At 35.4% G+C, this 26717-nt stretch overlaps 2 protein-coding genes and 1 pseudogene across 2 annotated transcripts; all 3 read left to right on the top strand.

The window, feature by feature from the left end:
* Positions 1-2156: 2156 nt before the first annotated feature.
* LOC143647899 (olfactory receptor 5K1-like) lies at positions 2157-4023 on the top strand. Its single transcript, XM_077117581.1, has 2 exons — positions 2157-2519; positions 3062-4023. Exon 2 carries the CDS (start codon positions 3073-3075, stop codon positions 4021-4023), a length of 951 nt encoding a protein of 316 aa, XP_076973696.1. The 5' UTR covers positions 2157-2519; positions 3062-3072.
* A 6341-nt stretch (positions 4024-10364) lies between these two features.
* Positions 10365-11309, top strand: LOC143647900 (olfactory receptor 5K1-like). Its single transcript, XM_077117582.1, has one exon. It carries the CDS (start codon positions 10365-10367, stop codon positions 11307-11309), a length of 945 nt encoding a protein of 314 aa, XP_076973697.1.
* An 8273-nt stretch (positions 11310-19582) lies between these two features.
* On the top strand, positions 19583-21291 carry LOC143647652 (rab GTPase-binding effector protein 1 pseudogene; annotated as a pseudogene).
* Positions 21292-26717: the final 5426 nt, after the last annotated feature.

The raw sequence follows: 26717 nt of genomic DNA, 5'->3' as shown, positions 1-26717 counted from the left end.
ACTGCTCTGCACAGCTATGAATAGGTTCTACAATGGTTTGATATGAATATGAAGGTGATATACACAAATTCCTTATTAAATAAAATATTTTAGTTCATTTATGAACTTTCCAGTATGCTTTATTAAAATGTACTGTCTCCGACTTACCCTTTATGATCTCTATGCAATTCCTAAGATTATGCGGTGGTTTGCAGCTATGCATCCCAGAAAAACATATTCTTAAACGTAAAGCTTCATGACCCAATTCAGTTAAGGTGTAGTTCAACTCAATCCGGATGTCTCTTAATCTATTGCTATACTATTTTTTAAGCAGAATAAAACTCAGACAGACAGAGAGCCACCAAAAAGGAAGCCAGAAATTGAATATGAACAGAATCCAAAATAAAATGGAGAAGGCAAGTGAAGTCATCATGTGCATTGGCATATGACAAGAGAAATCAGAACTAAAGATCACCTGGGGCCATCCCCAGAATGCAAGTCCTCACAAAGAAAGCATTGCCTTTATGATGCCCTGTCTTGGAATTCTCCTAGCCTTAAAATTCTGAAACATTAAATTCCTGTTCTTTAAGGTGATCCAGTGCATGGTGTATGCTTTAGTGGCACAGTAAACTAAAAGAGAATTTGGTACCAGGAAAGGGAGGTGCTCATATTGCAAATAGCAAAAACGTGTGATTGGCTTTAGAGTTAGATAATGGGTAGGAGGTCAAAGAATTGTGAGGTGCTTTATAGAGAAAGAGTAGATTGCTTTGAAGAGACTGCTGTTAAAAATATGGAAATTAAAGTTACTTCCAATGGGATCTTAGATGGAAATTATGAATGAATTATGAGAAACTGGAGGAAGGCTGGTTCTCATTTGTAAGTGATGGAGAACTTGACAAAATTGAGTTCTGATGTCAGGTGGAGGGCAGAATTTTATAGAACTGAACTTCAATTTAGCTGAAGAGATTTCCAAGCTAGATGTCGAAAGTACATCCCTGTTTCTCTTTGTAGCTTAGAGTAAAATGTGACAGGAAAGGAGATAGACTGAAAACAGAACGCTTGAACACAAAAAAAATCAATAACGGGTGGCTTAGAAAATTTTGAACCTGTCCAGATAGTGTACTTTGAGGCTAGGGCAGAAGCAAATCTATCAAGGACCTCCCTCCTGACCTTCCAGAAAGTCAGTCCTCAGAATATAGGGCTCTCCATGTGAGATTTTAACTGAACATGGATACAGCTAGGCATTTCAGTGGAAGTCTGGATAAGAACTGCAGTTATGCAGCAAAGATATGTGGAGAGTTCTATTGTTTGATAGTTTTGACCCCCTGTGAATTATATGCAAAACCCACAAGTTTTTTGCAAAAGGTTTATGGCAAAAACTGCCAGCCAGGACTGAAAGATACAAAGAAGGGTCACACTGAAGGAAGAACAATGTCAAGGGTAGAACATGGAGCTAAGCAATGGTCAGAAGAGATATCCTAAGACCAACAAAGCAGGCCCACTCACATGTGTTTGGAAAGGGTAGGTCCAACCATGGGCTTAGAGGTGGAAGGCTATCTGCTCTTTTTCATGGAAGTGGTGGGCTTATGCTCTGTTGATCAGGAAAAGTGCTGCCACGCCCAAGCTTGGAAATGATATTATCTGTACACTGACATTTGCAGAGAGCCTGGCCACAACCCTTGTGTGAGGAGAAGGTGGAGACTGTGCCCCAGGAATTGCAGAGAGCCAAACAGCCATCCTGATGTTCAGACAATAATTGGAAGGGATGTAGCTGACTCTTCATCAGGAATAGAGGACAAAATCATGGATCTATAAATGACTTTCAAACCTTGAAACATAATGGTGCTTGCCCTGTTAGGTTTCAGAATTGTTTGGTACCTGTGACCCTTGTTTTCATTCCATTACTCCCTTCAGAAAGGGAAATGTTTACCCTATTCATTTTCCTCCATTGCATATTAGAAGCAGATAACTTGTTGTCTAGGTTTCACAGTCCAGAGACAGGGAAATTGTTCCTGAGCCAGACCACACACATAACATATTTTGATACAATTTTGAACTTAACATTGTTTCTGAAATTATATAAAACTTCTGGGGCATTGTGATGGAATGAATGTATTTTGTAGGTAGAAACAATAGGTCTTTGGGAGGGGCCCAGAGGATAGAGTTTAGTGATTTAAAATCATGTAGCCTAGAAAGCACATTCTTAAATATAATCTATTTCTGTGGATGTGAACTTATTTTGGCTAGGACCTTATGAATAGGTTACTTCAGTTCAGATGTGCCCAAACTGAATTAGAGTCTATTAACGCTGTTACTAGAGTCCTTTACAAGCAGAATGAAATTCAGACAGATTGAGAGAAAGTAACAGGGAAAAGCCAGAAGCTGAAAATCAACAGAATCTGAAAAAGAAGAAAGAGGCATGTGCATAACAACAAGGAAAGGAGCCAAAGACCAAGGATCAGCCATCTCTAGAACACCAGTCTTTGGAAAAATCATCACATGATGATGCATTCGTTCGTACTTCTGCTAGCCTCAAAATTGTAAGCCAATAAATTCACATTGTTTAAGTCAATAGATTGCATGATTTTCCTGAGCAGCCAAGGAAACCAAAACTGTATATAAAGTACCTATTGTGTGCAATTTTCAAACATAATTCCAGTGAGATAGTATAAGAAAAAATTTACCAGTGCACAAAATATATGGACAGGAAAACTGCTTTTAAGGAAATGAAAAGATATTCATTACAAAACATCCATTAAAATTATTTGGAAATAATGAAGCAAATATGGGCACCCTAGATTTGTAGATTATCTTTGCATAAATTCATAGAGAAGAATGTTCCTACTGTAAGCACTCTCTTTATAGTTATCAAAATACTCCTAAAAACTCTGACCTCTGGCCTGATATCAAAGAACTGAAACATAGGGGAAATAATGTCCCCTAAAAGATTGCATGCCTTTATTCAAAAGGCAAGGGAGAAGAATTAAAGAAGCTCTTCTGCTTGTTGTACAAGGGAAATTTGGAGAGAAAATTATGTACATCCCATATTAGAACTTATTTTCCCATTATTCTATCTCAACAGAGAATGTGAAGATGACCAAAGATAACCACTCCATGACAACTGAATTTATCCTCACAGGATTTACTGATGAACCAGAGCTGAAGCCCCTTCTCTTTGTGGTGTTCTTTGCCATCTATCTGATCACCATGGTGGGGAATCTGGGTTTGGTGATATTGATCTATATGGAACGTCGTCTTCACACACCGATGTACATCTTTTTGGGCAACCTGGCTGTAATGGATTCCTGCTGCTCTTGTGCTATTACCCCCAAGATGTTAGAGAACTTCTATTCAGAAGATAGGATGATTTCCCTATATGAATGCATGGGACAATTTTATTTTTTCTGTCTTGCTGAAACTGTGGACTGCTTTCTTCTGGCAGCAATGGCCTATGACAGGTATGTGGCAATATGCAGCCCACTGCAGTACCACACCAGGATGTCGATGAAACTCTGTGTTCAGATGATCATAGGGGCTTACATAGCTGGAAACCTGCATAGCATGGTTCATGTAGGTTTACTGTTCAGATTAACTTTCTGTGGATCTAATCACATCAACCACTTTTTTTGTGATGTGTTTCCATTGTACAGACTTTCTTGTGTTGACCCCTACATCAATGAACTGATGCTACCCATCTTGGCAGGGTCAATTCAGATCTTTACTAATATCACAGTTCTTATCTCTTATCTTTACATACTTTTCACTATCTTCAAAATGAAATCCAAAGAGGGAAGAGGCAAAGCCTTATCTACTTGTGCTTCCCACTTTCTCTCTGTTTCAATATTTTATGGTTCTCTTCTTTTTGGGTATGTTCAACCAAGTTCAGTGAAAGAAGAAGATAAAGATATACCAGTTGCTGTTTTTTACACTCAAGTAATTCCTTTATTAAACCCTTTTATTTATAGCTTAAGAAATAAGGAAGTAATACATTCTGTAAAAAGAATTCTCATGTATAAATCCCATAGCATTCCGAAAAAAACATAAACTTCTCTAACAAACTCCTTTTATTTTGTATCAACTTTTGACAAAGTTCAGAGATGCAGAGAAAAATGTAAAATGGTCATTTTGAATATACAATATTAAAACTAGAAACTATGATGAAGTGTAAATTAAGTAATATATTACAGATACATATGTTCAAATAAAAGGTTTTCTACTGAGATAAGTTTCAAAATAAAAGCTGAGTCCCTAAGTCAAAAGAAAATGATTTCTCCTGAGTTTATGAATTGTGTCAGAGAGTCATTGTTTTCAATGTTCAACAAATTCAAGAAATCCTAAGAGAAGATCATATACATACTCAATATGGTTGGAAAATATATAGGATCCCTAATCATACAATCCAGCTATACTCCATGTTTTCAAATATTAATCCCTTCAAAAACACCACCATTGATCAGATCTAAACTATGCTTTTGATTTTGATTCTCAACGGGTTTTTTGCTTAAAAGGTTATGTTTCAATGTGGATTCATGCAGAATATGTATTCTCAAGTTCAGAAAATTGTCATCTCTCATCTGAGCTGTTAATCCTTTCCAGCTGTCTGAATACCCTATCTTTATAATCAGAGTTTGTCATTCTGTTTATTAAAAATGATGTAACATATTAAAATCCATATGGATTGGAATGTTTTCATGTTGTTTGACTAGTTATCCATGAAGAATGACATTGCAATCTTGAATATATCAATGAAATCAACTATTTGCTCCCCTGATGTCATTACTCGGCATTATTTGTCTTGTTATTAAGAGTATGATTAAACTACCTTGCTTCCATTATACATTATTGTTATGTCAGTAGCTGAAAGTGGGAGATTGTGTACAAGCATTTGAGCAAAAAAATAATTTTTTACTAGTTAGTATAAAATGAAAGAAAGAAAGAGCTTATTCAGTTATTAATTCAGAATTAATAACTTAATTCTAGTTATTAAGCACTAAACTAGAGCTTTTCATAAATTGCATACCAGCATTTTTTATGCTTTTCTACAGTGAAAACTCACACAATGAAATATCTTATACCTTAAACAGATTCTCTAGGTCCCCCAGGAATATGGTTGGGACTTAGTTCAATACTTCCATTGCCTCCTAGCATTTTACAACTCCATTCACAGTACCATAATTTATAGTTAATTCCAACTGTTTACAGTGCAATAAACACATTGAACAAACGTATATGGATAGAAAGCAATGTAGCTTATACACCAGCAATTCTACATAGATGGGATATGAATAACATGTTTGAGAGCTCCAACAATAGAAATCAATAGTCTGGGGTATTTAGTTAAATTAGCATTAGAAGTAAATGTAACTTAAAGAATGAAAATATATTGATATTTGGTGGAAAACAAGAATAATAACATTACTGTTACATAGCAGAGTCAATATTTATGAAAATAAGTTTGGCCCTGAAGGTAGGGAAGGAGGGCAGTGAACAACGCAGAGAGAGTGAGTAACTGTTGGTTAGAGCTTTTGGAGAATGTGAGAAATATGGATGGAAATATATCAAGTTCTAGGAATCTTTATGTTACCCTAGGATTTTGAATTTATCTTAGAAGCATCAAACATTGAAGATCTCTTGGGAGCACAGTAATATGATAATATTTTCAGAGATCTGATCTGGCTTTTGATTCGAGAGACTAAATTAAGTGAGATTAAACACAATAATTCATATAATAGGTGAGGAAATCTAAAATTAGGGGATGCTGCTGAAGGAGAGAGGTGTATAAATATAAGCACATTTTAAAAAAGAATAAATAGTAAATTGGAACTTTGGATACTAAAATGAGGGCTTATTCTATTCTTTTGCATATCAATGACTTTATATTTGATATAAATATTACCAATATTTAACACAGTGCCTGACATATTTGAGCACTCAATAAGCATTTTCTGAGTTTATGATGTATAAATTAATGTTATTAAATCTGTGATTGCTAGTGAATATAAACAATTTTTCATACAATTATTAACCATTTTTATTTTTGCTGGAAATCATTGTTCATGCCCCTTGCCAAGTTTTTCATTGAGGCTTATGATTGTCCCAATATTTATTTACGCAGTATACATCAAAAGATTATTGAACTTAACTGTGGGATATGTCCTGTAACTACTTGTTGAACAGTGCTTTGAAAAGTATTGCTTTTTTCCTTTCTTTGCTTTGTATATATGTTATACTTACAATTTTTAAAAAAGTTAATTTAAATAAATGGTTATTGATCTTGTATATGTAGTTGTGGATCATTTTATTCTCACTAATTTGTTTACCTTCTGATTTTGCTTAGAATACCCTGTTTTCCTTCTAGGTGTTCATATCTATTGATCATTAACTTTGTAATTTCTTTGATTCTCTTGCTGCTTAGAAAGTTCTTATGAAACCTCATATTCATTTATATTTTCTCATACTTCTTCTTTTTAACCTTTAATTGTTGAATCATTCTAGGATATATTTCATTTAATGATCTAGAACAAATCTCTAATCCTAGTTAGTTGGTTTTCTTAAAAATTAAGTGAGTTTGTTGTAATTACAGGCAAAATATCAGGGGTGGAATAAGAAATAGGTAAACAGATTGTTCAATCATTCAAGTAGATAAATAAAGAAAATATTGAAAGAGACTGGTATCAGATAATAAAATATGTGATAAAATTCAGTAATTGTAATAACTTCTATTAGTACAAGAATCAACATACAGGTGATTTAAACAATATGCTGTTATTAAGCAAACCCAAGAATATCATTAGAATAGCATCACAAATCAATCTAGAGAGAAATGATTATTTTATATCTTGTCCTTGACTTCTCCTACTTAGATCATCTTTCCTTGTGTTTTGTTCTATATTGTTCACTTAAACTTTTATAATGGGAAATCAGAAATAAAGACAAGTTGGATGTCCAGACTCCTATCAAGTAACTCCATTAAAGTTTTAATAGTTATTTAAGTTTGTACATGCTTTTTTCAGATGAATTAATAAGTGCATATTTTAATTAGTCAGTTTCAATTTCTTTTACAAGAAATAAGGATAGATAAAAATCGCCATAAACTAATGTTTTCCAGGTTTTAAACAATTTTTAGATTGCTTTAAAAGAGCGCAAAGAACAAAGTTTGTTTTTCTCCTAGTTAGATTTCTGCCCTCTACTTCTTGAACACTGTTAGTAGTTAAATCATGCATCCATTGATCCCCTTTCTCTTTTGCAAGGCACCAAGATTTCTTTTATGTATTTCTGATATGATATCAATTACATCAGGTACAGCATTACCAAACAGACTTTAGTGAGGGTCAGTTTATTAACTCTAGTGTCTCACAAAACTTCCTTAATTAATACCCCATGGTTTATTTGTTTTAGAGATCAAATCTCCCCACAGAAATAAAATGATGCCAATGCATGTAAACCCCTTTAGGATTTGATCGAAAACATATTTTGCACTGTAAAGAATGTAATATTATCACAGAACTATTACTCATCTTCTAGAATGTCATTCTTTAATCCCAAATGTTTTAGAGAACAGCATACTTATTTTGAAATTCTATAAATACAAATACCTTAAATTATTAAAGCAAGTAATGAACTATACAAAACCCTTCCCCGTGAAATCAAGGTAAGAGAAATATTCTGTTTATTTTGCTTTTCATAATAACATTAGTGAATATTTATTGCTCTAAATTTGCTCATTATTTTTTCATTGCTTGTAGATTTCCACTCCTTAGTTATCTTTCAAGTTTTCTCTAAGTTGAAGATTATGGAGACAAAGATGAGACTCAATACTGCAATGACTTTTTGTGATTATAAAATAGAATATCAAAGCATACATACAGTAAGAGCACATAGGAATTCTTTCAAATAATACAGGAATATGCACTGAAAGTCATTTCTTTTTTTTTTTTTTTTTTTTTTTTTAATTTTTTTTTAAAGAGAGAGGAAGGAAGGGAAGGAAAGACAGAGAGAAGGAAGGAAGGATGGAAGGAAGGAAGGGAGGAAGAAAGGGAAACATTTTCTTGTTTTATTATATTTTGTTTGTTTGTTTGTTTTTTACATGGGCTGGGGCCGGGAATCGAACCGAGGTCCTCCGGCATGGCAGGCAAGCACTCTTGCCCGCTGAGCCACCGCGGCCCGCCCAGTCATTTCTAATTTATATGACTATTAAATGGTTCATACTTAATGTTTGAAAAAAATCAATAAAATATCGTCAAAATACTTTATATTGATGTTATCATTTTGCAAAATTAACCAGGTTTTTCTAAAGAAACTACATGATTTACATCTTAAGATAATAACTTCCAATGCATCATGTTATATAGAGTGGAGAGTATTGAAAAACAAAATGAAATTTGTTCTCTAAAATTCTAGTAAGTTTAAAAGACTATTTTTTTTTAAGAAATGGAAAATCAAAATATGCTTAATTTTTTATATCAAAGTATGGGTATATAGTTTCAAAAATTCTATAAATAAACAAGAAAGAAAAATAATAGTGAGTCAAATGAGATAAGGGAAAACCATATTTTACAAAATAATTTTTTTAATAATTTCTTTTTTTTAGTGTCTTCTTCCAAGTTAAAAATCAAAATCTGCCCATCATCCAGAAGGTAAGTTACTATTATTGTGAGGCTATGAAATATAAATTCATTTGTCACAGGTATTCCTAGTCAAGATGGTATTTAAATCATTCTCCATTTTTGCAGCATTTTAAAGGTGTTTGCAAAGAATTATGTCACCAATGTTCTCAAATGCTACAGTCTAATCTATTTTTCTCAAATCCATGCATGTATGTATTTAAAAAGCAACGTAAATTAAGATAGATTGTTTGGGATATATAAAACATACTTGAACGTTTAGAATATGGAGATCATTGTGGCTGGATATTTAGTTAGATTTTTAGTAAGTAGCATTATATGTAAACTTTTCCTTGAATAGTGAATGGAAACAATTTTGATATTTTAACAAGAATAAAAGGACTAAAAGCAATGCATAGTGTTTACTGAAATGAGTGTGGTATCGAGGTGGAGGAAGGTTGTAGATGAGCAATGACTGGACAGAGTGACAAAGTTGGAAGAGCAGCTGAAATGAAAATGGAACTGGATAAGCTTGGAGAGACTTTAAATGACACCCAAGAAATTTGAATCTATCCTAAAGAAAATAAAGTATAATGCCATTCTGGAAGCAGGCTCTGCTTCTGTCAGTATCAGGAAAGTAGGTCCACTGTATTCCAAAATAGATCTGAAAATATTAAGGGAAGGTGAGCTTAAATGAATAATCAAGTAATTGGGAGGTCTTATGTGATCAGCTAAAAATATTAGGAGGAATCTCTGTGGAGCAGGTTGAATAGGGTAAATGATGGGTACTTTTCTTCTATACAGTGTGGTAGGGGTCACATTTAATTCTTTTTCCTGTGACTATGCTGTTATTGCAGCACCATCTATTGAATCTGGGGAGGTGGGGGGGAGCTCATGGGCCAGGAATCGAACCCAGGTCTCCCCATGGCAGGTGAGATGATGGATATTTTTAAACTTCATAATTTGTTTACCATTATGAGGGTATTCTCAGAAACCTAATAATATCATAACATCAAGGAGAGACTGAGAGCAAGGAATGGATGTATTCAGGTAAATGGAGAAAAATGATGATTTCTAGTAACCTTAGAGAAACTGTTCTTGTACAGGCACAAATAGATTCCACATTGTGTTCACATAAATATGAAGGTGAACTATACAAATTAATTATTAAATATATGTGGATATTTATTTCCCAATTTTCCAGATATGTTTCATGAAAGATGAACAGTCCCCCATTAATACTTAATAATCTATATCCACCTCCTAAATGTATAAAATAACATATGTACTGTGTGCCATTTTTAAACATAATTCCAACTGAATAATGTAAAACATGTTTAATCAGTGCAGAACAATACATTCACACGATAATTGCTTTTAAGGATACTATAAAGATATACAATACAAAAACTGACATGAGATTATTTGAAAATACTGCACCAAATATGGACATCCTAGATTTGTACATTAACTTTCTGTAAATACATATGGAACACCTACTACTCTCAGGATTCTCTTTGAAATTATGAAAATATCCTATGAATCCTGACCAAATACTTTGAGATCATAGATGTGGACTATAAGGTATATAATATATGTATTTACAGATTTTGCATATCAATACCCCCTAGAATATGTGTGAATGTAATAGAATGCCAATAAAAGATGATTGAAGAAACTCCTCTTCCTGTTGTACAATGGGAAATTTGAAGAGACGTGTAGACATGTTCTAAATTATCATTTTATTTCTCCATTATTTCTATTCCTACAGAGAAAGTGGGGATGAAAAAACATAACCACTCCATAACAACTGAATTTATCCTCACAGGATTTACTGATGAACCAGAGCTGAAGCCCCTTCTCTTTGTGGTGTTCTTTGCCATCTACCTGATCACGATGGTGGGGAATCTTGGTTTGGTGGTACTGATTTATATGGAGCGCCGTCTCCACACACCAATGTACCTCTTTCTGGGCAACCTGGCTCTGATGGATTCCTGCTGTTCCTGTACTGTTACTCCCAAGATGTTAGAGAATTTCATTTCGGAATACAGAACAATTTCCCTCTATGAATGCATGGGACAATTTTATTTTTTCTGCATTGCTGAAACTGTGGACTGCTTTCTTCTGGCGGCTATGGCCTATGACCGGTATGTGGCCATATGCAGTCCACTGCAGTACCACACCAGGATGTCGATGAAGCTCTGCATTCAGATAACCACAGGGACCTACATTTTTGGAAATGTGCATTCCATAATCCAGGTGGGGTTACTGTTCAAGTTAACATTCTGTGGTTCCCATCAAATCAGTCACTTTTTTTGTGATATGTTTCCACTGTACAGAATTTCATGTGTTGACCCCTACATCAATGAACTGGTGCTACACATCTTTACAGGGGTAATTCTAAGTTTCACAATTACTATAGTCCTGATCTCTTATTTTTACATCCTCTTCACTATTTTCAAGATGAAATCCAAAGAAGGAAGGGGCAAAGCCTTATCAACTTGTGCATCCCACTTCTTTTCTGTGTCAATATTTTATGGTTCTCTACTTTTTGTGTACACTCAACCAAGTTCAGTCAAAGAAGAAGATAAAGATATAGCTGTTGCTATTTTTTATACTCAAGTAATTCCTTTAATAAATCCTTTTATTTATAGTCTAAGAAATAAGGAAGTAATAAATGCTGTAAAAAGAATTGTAAAGAATAAATCTCAGAATATTCTGAAGTAAGTGTCAGACCCTGTATCAAACTGATTTTAATACGGTAAATTTTTTCAAAGGCAAGTGATATGCAGAAAATGTAAAATGGCCATGTTGTACATAAAATACTAAATCCATAAAATTAGATTATATGGAAGCATACTAATCTTTAAATGGATGTATACATTCAAAAAGTAGGGTTTCTAACGAGATGTATTGCAAACCCTACACTCATAGAATCCATTGAGTACAAGTTAATGATGACTCCTGAGTTCACAAATTGTGTCAGACTGTAATTAGTTTCAATGTTCAATAAATACAACACATATTAAATAAAGATCACATTATATAGATATAATATTGTTGGTAAATGTATAGAATCCCAGGTCACACAAACATAAATCCTGGTTTTCAATTATAAATCCCTCCTTAGGAAACACCATTGATGAGATGGAAACTGTAATTTTGAATTTGATTCTCATTGATTTTGCTCTAGAGATTATGTTTGGATATGGATTCATGCAGAAAATGTATTCTCAAATTAAGAACATTTTCGTCTCTTCTCTTAGGTATTTCTCTTCCCAAAATGTCTGAAATAGAGCATCTTTAAAAGGCAGATATATTATTGTGCTGTGGGAATGATGTGACTTATAATGAAATCCCTGTGGATTTGGATGTTTTCAGGTAGTTTGATTAGTTTTTCATGATGGATGACACTCAACTCCTGAATATATCAGTTCAGTCAGTTATTTGATCCCCTGATGTCATTAATAGTCTTGTTTGCTGCTAGGAATATCACAAATCTGCACTGTTTTCACCATAAATTATTATTATCACACCATAGCACAAAGAGGGAGCCTTTAAGGAATCACATGAAAAAAATATTCGTGTATTATTTAAAAGTGCGAAATGAAAGAATAACTTTGAAACTACTATCCACTAGGTGATAAACTAGAATATGCACACATATATACACTGCCTGAACAAGATTTAGGCATTATTTTTCATCAGTTTCCAGGGCAAAACTCACACTAGTAAATATTTACTAGTTTACCCAAGTTCATCTATGTCATCATTGAATAGAGTTGAGATTTGGGTCAATACTTCCTTTTATCCAAGCATTTGGATTTAATTCACAGTAAATTAAGTCACAGTTATATCAAAATGTTTACAATTGAAGTAGTATATTGAACACACACATATGAATACAAAGCAATGCAGACAAAACACAACCAATCGTCGATTGTGTTGGATGTATATAACATACTTGGGAGTTCAGATATTGGAGATGAGCCTTGCCCAGGGTATTTATTTAAAATAGCTTTAGATTAAATATGACTTAAAGGATGTAAATCTTCTTGATATTTGGGTAAGATAGGAATAACAGCATGGACAGAATCAAAGTTTATATAAATGAGTTGGCCCTGGATCAGCGCAGTGCACAATGTGTGGACAGAATGAGAAACCTGGCAGTGCTGTTGCTATGATTCTTGTTGAATGTGGAGAGAAAAGATGAAAATAAGAATCTTGACACTATCCTAAAGAATCGTAATTGATCTTAATTCATCTAAGAAGGATCAAAAATTTGGGCAGGCAATGGTGACTCAGTGGCAAAGTTCTAAACTGCCATGACAGTAAAAAGCGAACCGTAAGTTAAACATGGTTCATAGTTAATAGTACAACTATAAAAATGTGCTCTCATCAATTGTAACAAGTGTACCACACCAATGCAAGTTGTTCACAATAGAGTGGAATGTCTCTGTATTTTATGCACGATAAAAATTAGTATTTAAAAAACCAGCATGTGAATAAATATCTCTCTTATTTCCCATCCTAAGGGTTTTTAACTATTTGTATTTTCTTCTTTTGTGTTTTGTGTTACCCAGTTCACTTTTGGTTTTATTATGGAAAATAATAAATACAAACAAAGTGCATATCACTGCACCTCACCAGCCTCAATAAAATTTTAATACGATTATTTAAGTTAGTTTGTAATGGGTTTTTATTTTCATTTTTGAAATAATAAGCAAAGATTTTAATTCCTCAGTATTAATTTCTAATATAGTTAATACAGTTAGATAAATACAATAAAAAATATTTTACTAGGTCCTAAATCTTTTTTTCTTTTTTTTCTTCATTTCTTATTGGTCCTAAATCATTTTTAAGTACATAGAGAAATCCAAAGACCAAAACATTTTAGAATTAGATGGATGTACACTTCTGTTCCACCCTCTATTTGGTGGACAATGTTAGTAGTAAGTCTCACGTTCATTAATCCTCTTTTTTTTAATACCATGATTTTGTTTATGTATTTGTGCATCCCTGTACTCAACCTTCATCTACATTGAAAATCAGAATTTGTGAATTGTTTGTGGCCAGTAAGGCAGAAAAGGTAATTTTCTGAAAGTTTACCAGAATTATGTTTTATTTATTTGAAAGAGTTCTACAAACTGGAGTCATTCACTCTGTGAATGCATTGTGTGAAATCTGACATTACCTTCAACCACTTTGTCATAAAGGGGGAAGCCAGTCTGGGCATGAAATCAACACTCAATGGAGGATATAACTGAGGAACTCAGTGAGAAATAGAACCAGACTAAATAGGATAAAATGTTTCTTTTGGGTTTGTAATTCAGTAGATTTTCTTACTGTTTGAACTGTTTGGAGAGATATTTCATTTGCCACTGAAGAAATAATATCTCATATATTCATGGTTCTTGTTTTACCTCCTTTTCTGTTCCATTTTAAATAAATACTCAACAATTTTTTTGTGTGGGGGGGGTACATGGTCCAGGCATCAAACCCAGGAAATCCACATGAAAGGTGGACATTCTAACCACTGAACTACCTGTGCACCCTCAACAATTTATTTTTAAAAATAACTTTTCAGTTTCCATTTTGACATTATAGCATATCTGTTGAGTCATTTATTTTTATTAGCATGTATTACTTTCCAATAATTTCATTTAAGAAAAACTTAAGGGAAAACTATCATTTTAATTTGTGCACAGAACTAACAAGGTGAAGCTCAGGAATCAACCCAGGTCTTCTTGTCCAGAACCCTTGTTCTTAACCACTAAGCTATTCTACGCATAGCAAAAGTAACAGGAATGGAAAATTCTTTCATTAAGCTAAGGTGTGATGTGCACAGAGAAACAGAGCAGAGAGCCAAGAGAAATGTCAATCAATGACATTGACACAAAAACGTGTTTTGAAAAATCTTAAACTTAGAGAAGAGTGTAAATAACTATAGAAGTAATACCATGTATGTTTTTTATCACGATTAAACTGTTAGTAATTTTCCTTTTTCTCACTCCATCTCCGTATGCATGTGTGTGTCTGTATGTGTGTGTGTATATATATATGTATATGTTTATATATATATATATGGATGGATATGTATATATAAAAGAGAAAACTATAGGTTCTGACCTCATGACATTTTGCCCTGGAATATTCCAACAGATATCCCAAAAGGACAAAGAATATCCTACATAATCATAATATTATCATAACCAAGAAACGTACCAATAATTCAATACCATATAATATGTAATGTGTGTTAAAAATTTTCCCAATTGCTTTCAACGTGTATTTAATATTCCAACAAGATTTCAGTTCAAGGTCAATATTTCCTTCCTGTTACCATGACTCATTAGACACCATTAGACTAGAAGAAGCCTCTCGATTTTTTTTCCCTTTCGTGACATTTAAGTTTTCAACTCTTCATGACAGTTTATCTTGTATATATATACCCACAATCAGTATTTTTCTGACATTTCCTTACAATTGCATATTAAACTTTTTGGCAGACTGAGTGTGTTATGTTTTCCTTTTTGCATCACAATGATAGACCATATTCTCATAACAGGTGATGCAAACTTAGATAACTAGAGGTTAATGTGGTAACCAAACCATGCCATGCTAAAGATCACGTTTATTTTATAACTAAAATTAAATTGGTGGTAATACATGGAAACAATGTGAATTTCCAGATTCCCAACCTCTTCAGTGCTTTTAGGGTATATTTATACACCTCACTTAAATCTATTATTACATTGGAGGTGTAAATATAGTGCTTTATCTGATTTCTACCTGAATTCATTCTGAAAAGAATAATTTTATCTCAAGGCAATTTAAACTTTTTAAATAACTTAAAAATTTAAGAACAATTTTAAATTTCTAAAAAAATTGTGATGACACTACAGAGAATTCCCATATATGTCACGACAGTTACTCCCATCGATGGTACATTTGTTACAATTAATAACCAGAACAGATTTATTGTTGTTAACTAAACCCTGGATTTACTACGCTTTCCTTATTTTATACCCAATGTTCTTTTTCTGTTTCAGTAAACGATGTTACATCTAGTCGCCATGTCTTTTAGCCTCCTCTTGACTGTGAATGTTTCTGAAATGTTTCTTGTTTTTTTTTTTTTTTACGACCTTGTAAAATCAGGGAGTATTTGTTTATTAATTGTAGAATGTCTCTTAGTTGGGATTTGCCTGATTTTTTAATGATTAGTCTGGGTTTATGTGTGGATGAAGAAGACAAAAAAATATAAATTGACATTTTAATAACATCGTATGGGTAGTAAAAACTAATATCATGGCTTACAATGGTAGATGATGACCTTGCCCATCTCTTGAGGTAATATTTGTCAAGATTCTCCACTGAAAAGTCAGTATTTTCCATTTCCATACTGTACTCTTTGGAAAAGGTCACTATGTGAAATCCACAAAAGGAGGGAGGAGTTGGTGACATCTCCTTGAGGGCATTGTTTCTACCACAAATTATATAGAATTCTTCTGCAGGGAATATTTGTTCCTTTCCCGCATTTATTTATCTATGGAACAATTTAATTATATCACTATGGATTCATCTATATTTATTTCATACATGCATCTATTTAAACATATCTCCACTGAGAAAGTTGTACATGAATGATTGCAGCAGCATCCTTCACAACCGACAACTCATTCTATACTGTACATGGGGTGACAGAGGATGAAAATAGACAACATATAATGAAAAGGAAGTAAAAAGTGGAGGGAAACACACTTCTGATTTCAAAACTTATTGTCAAGCTACAGTAAGCAAGGCAGCATGGTACTGTAGAAAAAATAAGCACATATTTCAAGGAACCAGAATAATCATTGGATGCAGCTACCCCAAGGAAGGTGTGTGATCTTGATGAGGACATTTCCTTTAACCAAGTCTCAATCTAGAGGCTTACTCAGTTGGTACTGTCAGTGACCAGTGCACTCACTGCTAAGGAAATCAGGTGGAATTCAATCTGTGAAACATAAATCCACTAAAGTCTGCCTCATTCGCTGTTCAGACTACTCGTTTCTTATAAGTTCAGGAACAGCCCCTGGATACTTCTTGTTCTTCTCTTTTTATGGATATCCTATAAAAGGAAGGTGAACCTTGAGCATCAACTGCTGCAGATAGTGTCTAGCCACATTTGCAACTTCTTGTTTCTCCTTACATTTGGCTACTATCTCTGGCAGACTAGGCAGCTCATATTATGGGGAGATAACAACAGATTCCTGAGGGGTCTGAAATCCATGTGAGCACACAATTTCAGGACAAGTCACTTTGATTTGTCTATTCAGTGTCAGATTTGAGGAAAGGAGCACTGAAGATACCTACTGATCACGTGAATGCCAATTACATTCTTTACTAATGTCATTGTGTAACATCATCCTTACTTCTTCCTGTTCTTTGGGTCAATGATCCCTGCAAACCTTATGTCACCTTTTCTTGCCTGCTGGCCTCCTGTCACAAGCAAATAGTGAATAGGTGGGAGCAATAGCTTTAAATATACTGGGATTCCCAATGTGGTCCTTGATCTCATTTACACTCTGAGAACCAGGACTTCTAAACTACATACTGTTCAGAGATAAGAGGACAGAAAGTGTAAATTTCCTAAGTGCATCGTTAAGAAATTCCAGGTTCTATGTGTTCGACCTACTGAGGAGATGGTACCACGCAAACAATCTTCATTGATTTTTTAAATATACTGCCCCATAGAAGTTGCAGCCCCATTGTAACAGGTCTTTCACTCCAAAATTACTTCCCAGTTGTATTTTATGATGACCATCCAGAAATATTTTAAGCCAAGAGCTTCTAAAAGATGTTGGTTATGGTGGGGAGGGAGGTTTGTGGATCAGAAATTGTTGAATGTCACCCATTTCTTTGGCTGTAAAATACATTTCTCAATCCAGTGCAATGTTATGAACTATGATCTAAGCCCTACGATAGTGGTGTTGCTTGAAGCTTTGTAGATAAGAAAAGTTACCCATTTATGAATTAGGTATTGCCTGTAAGAGCTGTTCACCAATCAGAGTGAAAGGGTTTCATGGTAGCCAACTTGCCACCAAGTGGTTGATTGAGCTCTTTGAAACATATTATCATATTGGAACACTACCTTTGTCTCTGTTTCTCTCAAGTTGAAAACATGAGAACAACAGCAGCTAGAACAGAATGAAAAGTGGAAGTGAATGCCTATGCTATTTCACACAATCATGCCTCTATCCTAGCCAATATAGACACTCAGTTCAAGCACCCATTGAGCCACCATCAATTAGCTGATAAACTAAGCCAGGTGACTCAGTGGCTGAGTCATTCTATTTACCTTACAGTTTAGTGACTCTTCCATGGTTTATGTTCTCTGGTGGGCATTAACAAGTGATATAAATACCTCCACACTTCATATCCTCTTCTATAGATCCATACATATTATTCCACAGATCTTCTAGTTCCTGAATATTTTGTCTTTCTTCCTTCAACCCACTGAAAACATCCAAGCCATTTAATTCATTCAAAATTTATATTATCTTACCCTATTACACATTTTTTCATTCAATAAACACAGCTGATCAATCCATTGCCCCAGAAGGAAGATTTTCCCTTCTTAATGCATTTTAAGCTCCCTAAGTGAAGCTGTAAATCTGCCCCAACACATTTCAGCTGATACTAAAATATCCAATTGAACCATCTTAGAACTAAGCTTTGTCTTTTTCCTCCTCTATCTATCTTTTCCTTCCTCTGTCAGTTGTCTAAACAGAACTCCTACAAGAGCATAGTAAACATCTCAGGCAGAGATGTCAATGCAGCAGGATGGAGAACACAGGTGTTTGGACACCTGTTAATGCAGCCTACTATGTCTTATGTCCCTGCTTGTGACTGATTCTGCACATAGCATTGTCATCTTCTAATGAATTATTCTTGGCCCAATGGGACTTATACTGGTCTGAGAAATCCAAGCTGATGTAAAGCACTTCTAGCCTCACAGCCAATAGAACCCCATAGTCAGAGCTCTAACTCTCACAGTGTTCATAGTGCATCAGGGAGCTCTTTTTGCATACTTTATAATTCTCTGCTGCATAAGTAAAGCCATGCTCCAAAACTCAAAAGAATCTATGTTGTGATTCTCCTATTTGGACTCCCCTCATAAATAGTCCATGAACTCTATATCTCTTCCAAGAGGCAATAAGTCTACTAAATCCTACAGTCCACATGTCAGGACTGCTTACAACAGATCTTGAACATATCAAAAAGCCCATTCCTTTTCTGGGGCCCTCTTCTGCGAGCACTTCACCCCGATTTGGACAGATGAACCTCTGTGGTATTTTTTTAACTATGTCAGATATTTAGGACTGTTAGATTATAAATAAACAGAAGACCTTGAATTATTGAATCATAGCGCTAAAGGAAGAGTTCAACAAAAATAAAGTTCACATTGTCACATTTCAATGTCTGCATACAACATTATCGTTATGTTTGATTTGCAACTTAATGAATACTATTTGATACATCTGTTCTCTTTGTCTTTTTATATTCTAAATTAACCTTCAGTCAATCTTGTTTCAGCACCTAACTTTATAACTGTTAATGCCTTTCATGATTACAGCACAACCATTGACTCTTTTAGTTTCATCATCATATTTTACTTCCAAATAACTGCATTTAAAAAAACTTAAGAGACAGAGAAGCTTTTAAATTTGTACATAGAAGTGCTAAGATGAAGCTCAGGAATCAAACCCAGGCCATCTTTCTCCAGAATCCATGATTTTACCCATAACATCATACTAGGCATAGGATGAAGAAGTAGAGGTAGTGCAACACAGGACAGACTTTTGAGAGCACAGAGATTCAAGAAAAATGTGGCTCACCACCATAAAATATCTTGCAAACATCATATCAAGTGTACATTCTATTAACATGACTTATAATTGTGGAAGAAGAATTTGACCTCTTGCCTGAGGTAATATTTGTAATTTCTCCGTCCAAATATGACTGCTGTCCCCATTTCTGTACTGTATTATTTCTGAAGTCTACAAAGGAGTAAGGAGATAAAATCTACCTCTTTAAGGCCAGAGTAAATTATAAATTACTTAGATTTTTCTGCAGGAGGTATTTATCTCTTATCCTCCCTTAATTTTTATATTCAATCACTTATTAATATCAGTTTGGATTCTTGGACATTAGTTTTATACTTTGACTTATAACTCAACTACTTAAATCATTTAGTGTCTCAAATTATACCAGCTTTGGTTTTGGGGTGCTAATTCAGTTTTCTTTTGTCTTCCTTTGGCATATATCCATCACCTTGTATATGGGTTTGTGGGGTTTTTTTCTAGGACTTCCTGACTTTTTGGCACTATGTGAAGCTTTAGGCTCTTCTTGCATCTTCCCTTCCCTATTCCTATATCTGTCATTTCTCCAATGCTCTTGGCTCCTTTTAATGGGGAATGGTAATAAAGCAAAGCTCTGTACAATAGGTGAACTCATAGTCACCTGGCAGTCATTCTTCCCAGGCCCCTGCTTGTCGCAGAGTGAAGAGATCTATTTGTATTCCCATTGCTCCAATCCAGAAACTGAGACTGTAGTTTTTAGGGTTTTAGCCTTTCTAGTAGATGTTTCATTGTTATTTTAATTTGCAATTCCCCAATGGCAAATTATATTCACCATCTTTCATATGCTTATTTGTATCTAGAAGTCTTCTTTAGTGAAGTGTCTCTTAGGTCATTTGTTCATTTTAAAATTGTAACTTCATCTTGTACCGCAATAATTAGCTGAATATCTGTATTACTACTACTAGGATTCTTTGAAATTTCTGGGGTTTTCTCTAGCAAGGATTATGTTATGTGTAAATGTAGATGCTTTCAATTCCAATTTTCCAATTTGGTTTCCAATGTCTTACCTTATTGTCCACACTAGAACTTCGAATGCGATATTAACAGCAGTGGTTGAAGTTGGCAGCCTTTGTTTGTTCTGGATCTTGTAATCAAGAATTTAGAATTTAACGAATGATTATTACTACTGAATTATTATGTAGCTATTTCCTTTTACTTTCTAGTATATTAGAAATACAAAGAGAAATACCTGAAATTGTGAGCGGTAATCCAGCTGCCTTGATAATTATTGCATAACTTACAGACTTTATCTCCTCATCTTGTGATTGTAAAAAACCTGTGGATCTCTGAATCTGGTCACCTGGTCATGGTGACCCCAGCCTGGTCCTCAGCCAGACATTTCTCTTCAGCAACTAGTAGCAGGATTGCAAAAAAACAGATGCATAACTTTTGTGGGCACAGCAGCAGCTTGAACAAGAATTTAAGCAAAAGAAAGCAAAATTTAAGAGTTATATTCAGCTAAAGAGGAGGCTCTGGAAAGGCAAATACAGTGTGACAAACTGCAGAGAGCTATGTGCCACACCTTCAGACACAGCAGTGGGAAACCCAGGCAGAGAAGGAAAATATCAAGGCAAGTGCTGCAGTCTCTGAGAATACCAAGGAAGAAGATGCGGATAAAGTGAAGAGATAGGGGAGAAAGGGAGTTGCCTCATTTCAGGCAGTTATAAAAGAAACAATTTATGACTATGAACACCAGTTCCACCTCAGGCTCCAAGAAATGGACCTAGTATCAAGAACCTACACTGAGGGAAACAGCTGACTTAAGAGGAAGCCTGTCCAAAAGCCAAGAGGAAGAAAATTTATAATATGAAACTAAAATACCGAGAATGTGCTGGAAAATTCAGGTCTGCTATGATGACCATAGAGAAGGAAATTGCAGCTTTGAATGATAAACTAACAGAGGCTGACAACATGGTTAAAAAGTCAGATGCCTCAAAGTTTAAAGAATTGAATCATTATCTGGGAGCCAAGAAATCTTGTAGGATTGATTTGAAGATGTATGTAGCTGTATGGAACATACAAAAATCTCTTCTACAGAAAGATACTGACAAAGTGCAGAAAGAATTGCATAAAATTTGTTATCTCTTGGAGCAAGAGTGACAACACAACCAGTTAAAACACATGTGGCAGAAGCCAATGACACATTTCTGGAATCTCAGCACTTGTCAATGAGATTACCAGTGAATGGAGTTTGCAATAACCTCAGAACAAATCTTAAAAGTTGAAAAGCTGAAGAAGAAAGATCAGGAGGAAGATGAAGAAGGAAGATTTACTAAGACAAAAGATAAAAAAAAACAGATGTTGAAGAAGAAGCAACAGTACCATTAGCATATGCTGTAACTCACTAAGAATTTTCAATCCAGTTACCAAACAAAAGGAACATTTAGAAGCACCAATGCTTCAGTCCATTCCTTAGATACAGACTTACTGTTGCCATCTGGAGATGCTTTCATTAAATCAGACAATGACATGTTTAAAGATGGACTGAGGAGAGCACAGTCTACAAAGCTTGGGAACCTTGGGCTCATTGCAATCTGAAGCTTTGGGTTATAGCTACCATGAAAAATCTGTCAGAAACTTGGATGACTCATATTTTGCACCATTGGTAGGTGAAGACTTTGTCTCTGAGAATTTTGTGACTGCCTCCCTTGGGTCATTGCAAATGCCAAGTGGGTTTATGTTAACCAAGGATCAGGAAAGAGCAATTGAGGCAATGACACTGGAACAAGAAAAGATGGTTCTCTCCTCTTCAGTGTCACCAGGGTGTAGAAAGCACTTATGTCTCCCCCAGGGGTTGCCACATAGTCAATGAGATGGAATGGAATCTGCTGCAGAAAGAGGTACAACAGGCTGAAAACAACCTTTCTAGAAGTTGTGATATGTGTTCCAATCATAAGAAAGAGTTATAAGGACTTCAGATGCAGAAGGATGAAACAAGAGCCCAAGTAAAAAAAAAAGTGAAGGTGATGCCCAGAAAAAATAATAACTAGCTAGAGAAGGCAATGAAAGATAAGCAGGAGATGGAAGAGTTCATAAAACAGAGCACTGAAGATTCAAGTCATCAGATCTATACACTTGTCCTAAGATCCCAAGCATCTGAGATCTTATTGGAAGAGTTACAAGAGGGGTTTTCTCAGGCAAAGAGGGATGTTCAGGATGGCAGTGCTGTTGCAGTCATGGGAAGAGGTTTCAGAAGAGCTTATAAGGCTACAGAAAGATAATGACAGCCTCCAGGAAAAGCATAGCTTGCATGTGTCATTACAGCAAGCAGAAGACTTCATCCTCTCAGATACTATAGAGAACTCTGGGAGTTGGTATTAAAATACTGTGGGAACATCATTAATGTACAGAAGGCAGCAGACAATGTGGAAGAAAAGCTAAAGGCTGATATGCTGCTTCAAAAAGAGCAGATTCAAGCAGAACAATGTTCAAAAGAAAACCTTGAAGAAACTAAGCAGCTATAAATAGAAAACTGCAAGGAGGAGATAGCTTCAGTTTCTAGCCTAAAAGCTGAATTAGAAAAAATAATAGTAGAGAAAAGACAGTAAGAGTCTCCCCTAAGAGAGAAGTCTCAACAGCTTAGAGGCTTCAGGAAATGAAAAATCAGTATAGAACAGTTAAAGAAAGACTAATGCTAAGAGTACTGTTGAGCAATTGATGTGTGAGGAGAAGAACAAATCTCAGAGACTGCAAGCAGAATAAGATGTCAGTGAGCAAGTCTAGAGAAATTTTGAAAAACTTTCTCAGATCTTTCTGGAGCAGTTGGAATGGATCCAGCATGCAGAGGCCTTGGAGTGAATCTGGATTATTCGGAGTGACACCAAACTGACAGACATTAACCAGCTTCCTGAGACACGACACCTGATAGTAGGACCCTTGCCTGCACTTTGGGTTTCTAACTCATCTTTACAGCAACATTAATTATTATTTAACTCTTAACTGAAGAAGTAGAAGTCACAACAAAAGGTAGTGCTTATTTCTAATGGGAGAAGACTGCACAGTACAGGAGCAGCAAAGAGCCGGGGAGATGTGCAGTGAAAGAACTTTCAGAAGAGAACACCAAGGAGACTCCAGATGGACTTCAGCAAATGTGGGATCAGATTTGGTGATGGAAACAGTGCCGTTTCCTTGCTGCTCTAACCAACATAGATTTTTGGAATACGTTTCTCAGCCCTAAAATAGCATGCCAAAAGTCTTTGGAATTACATATTTTGTTCATAGTTATTGTAAGCGAGAATTTTTTTTCTAGCTCAGCAGTAACAGTATTGAGCTAGCAGACAGAGATGTCATATGCTATATGAGTATTTTATAATAAAATGTGAGGTCTGAGAGCAGGCCACGGGCTAGTGACATTTTTTGAACCATTTTGTCTTATGTTAGAGGAGTTTATGTTCTATCAAAGGTTGCCTAAGAACTGTAAGACTGTGGCACACAAAATCAATTCAAGAACTGAATTATGGGAATTTGAAAACTTGGCCCTTGTGATATGTATTAGAAAATGAGGTTAAAGGAAAAGCACAAGAACTGTTAGGAAGCACTTTTTTCTGCAAACTTGGATGATCTTTGGACCCAGAATTACCATACAGAAGTTGAAGTGGCATCTTCCACTGTGTTTTGAAAACTGTTTTAGTTTAGTTATTGGGTCTATACTGAAGTGGGCATCTGCAACTATAGATGTCCCTCTGTGAACTGCAACCATAAATATTGTTGCGTTATCCTTTTCATTCACCTCTAAGCATCTTCTGATTTCCATTATGATTGCTTCTTTGACCCAGTGGTTACTTAAGTGTGTGCAATTTAATTTACAAAAATTCACAAATATTCTGGGTTTCCTTTCACGGTTTTTTACATAAATTCCATTGTGGTTGGAAAAGAATCTTTGAGTCAATTGATTTAAATTTTATGAGATTTGTTTTGTGACCAACATGGTCATTCATGGAGAATAATCCATCTGCACTTCTGTGCTAGTTTGAATCTGTTATGTACCCAAGGAAAGCCTACACTCTTTTGGTATAATCCTGTGGTGGCAGACCTGTTCTTCGGTAGGAACTTTTGATTAAGTTGTTTCCAAAATGATGTTTTCTTGCCTGTTCAATGCGTGTCTTCCACTTGCAGGAGTCCTTTAACAGATCTGTGAGAATTCAGGGAAAGTAAGAAAGAAAATGCCCCAGTGAGAAGTCAGAAGAGCACACCAGAGCTGAAAGAATCATTTGAAACCAGAAACCAGGAAAGAATGAAAGGAGACATTGCTGTGCACCTTATCATGTGACAGAGGAACCAGGATGCCAGCTACCTTTCCTCCTAAAACATATCTTCAAACAGGTGATGTAATTTCAATGTTTTTCTGGATTTAGAATTGTAGCTTGTAATTTCATACATTCCCTGGGTAAAAAAAAAATTTGTTTTAGGAATGGTGAATTCCAGTAGCATTCACAAGTGAAACAGATTTTCATACCACAGAAGTGGGGTGCTACGATTTGCAAATATCAAAAATGGTGGAATGGCTTTATAAATGGACAAAGGGAAGATTATGAAAAATTTGTGAGGAGATTGATAGAGAAAGCCTAGATTGGTTTGAAGAGAATGTTAGTTGAAACATGGATGCTTAAGGTACTTCTGATGAGGCATTAGAAACAAAAAATGAATGAGTCATTGCCAACTGGAAGAAAGGCAACTTTTCTTTCATACAGACAGAGAATTTGGCAAAATTGAGTACTGGTGTTGTATTGAAGTGGAAAACTTAAATGATGAGCTGAAATACTTAGGGAATGGATTTCCAAATTAAAGTAGAAAGTGCAGCCTGGCTTCCCCTTGCACCTTATGGTGAAATGTGAGAGGAAAGGGATAAGCAGAAAACTGAACTTTTGGGTAAAATGAAGCCAGAAATTGATGTTCTGGAAAATTCTGAGCTTCCAGAAAGTGAGACCCCAGAAAATAGTGCCCCATGTGAGGATTCAAAAATATGGAATCACTGAGCCATTATTGGACAAGCTATGATTGGAGATGGGGTTATCCTAGAAGTATTAGTGGAAGTTCCTATTGTCTGATAGTTTTGACCCATGTATGCTCCATGACAAGCCAACAACATTTTTGTGAGGTCTGCATGGACAGAACCACTGCCATTCTGGACCAAAAGGAACAGAAAAGGGAAAGATTGAAGGAAAAAATGCCTTCCTATGTAGAACCATGGAAGCTAAGGTCTGGAACCAAGAAATCTTGGGTCAGGGACGTAGACCCATCCATGCATGTGGAGAGGGTGAGTAAGCCATGGACGGAATGAGCCTTCTGCCTCAATGTTAAGAAAGAGTTTGGTACCCCACACCTCAGAAATGATGGAAAAAATCCCATGTGATTTGGGAGATCCTATGCACACCCACTGTTCTGAAGGAAATGCATCAGTGTCTCAGAGATGGCAGAGAGTCCGGATGCCTAAGGAGGGTGGGGCCAAGTAAAAGGTGATCTCCCTAATACTCCGCAGTGTTACAACTCTCACCCCAGTGTACAGATAGAACATACTTAAGCTGCTACTTGAGCCCTTGGAGAAGATGGGACTGCTGCTCTCTCAAGCCCCAAGGATAAAACTTCTTTCTATAAATGTCCCTCAGACTTTAAAATCTAATGGAGTTTGCCTTGCAGGTTTTTGGAATTGTTTGGGATCTTTGACCCCTGTTTTCATTCTAATTTCTCCCAATGAAAATGGGAGCATTTATCCTATGGTATCTATTTTAATTTGCTAAATCTACTGGAATGCAGTACTACCACAAATGGAATGGCTTGAGTAAAGGGAATTCATTTAGTTACAAATTTGGAGGTAAGGCAGCTGGCTTTCCTCTGGCTTTTTTTGTTATATGGGATGGCACATAGCAATGTCTACTAGCCTTCCTTCCCATCTTTGTGGAGTAAAACTCCATTCTCCTGGGTGGTTCCTTTCTGCATCTTCAAACGTTTAGGTCTAAGCAGGCTCTGAGCTCCTCTCTTCTGAGTTCTTTTAAGGTTCAATCTTTGCAGAAGGCACGTCCCTTAGCACACCACAGATGGAAACACTTATAGATAAAATTCACACACTGATGATTTAAGTCCACAGCAACAGAATTGGGCACCATCACCTGGCCAAGTTCACACCTGAAACTAACTACTATACTGTCCTTCCTTTGTATATAGGGGGTAGATAATTTGTTCTGAGTTACACAAGTCCCCAGACAGAGGAAAATTTTGCCTTAGGAATGATCAT

Source organism: Tamandua tetradactyla, chromosome 10 (assembly GCF_023851605.1).
Source record: "Tamandua tetradactyla isolate mTamTet1 chromosome 10, mTamTet1.pri, whole genome shotgun sequence".
In the NCBI taxonomy this organism is placed as follows: domain Eukaryota; kingdom Metazoa; phylum Chordata; class Mammalia; order Pilosa; family Myrmecophagidae; genus Tamandua; species Tamandua tetradactyla.
Note: the sequence above shows the minus strand (reverse complement) of the source record. Positions and strands in the feature narration are given on the sequence as shown.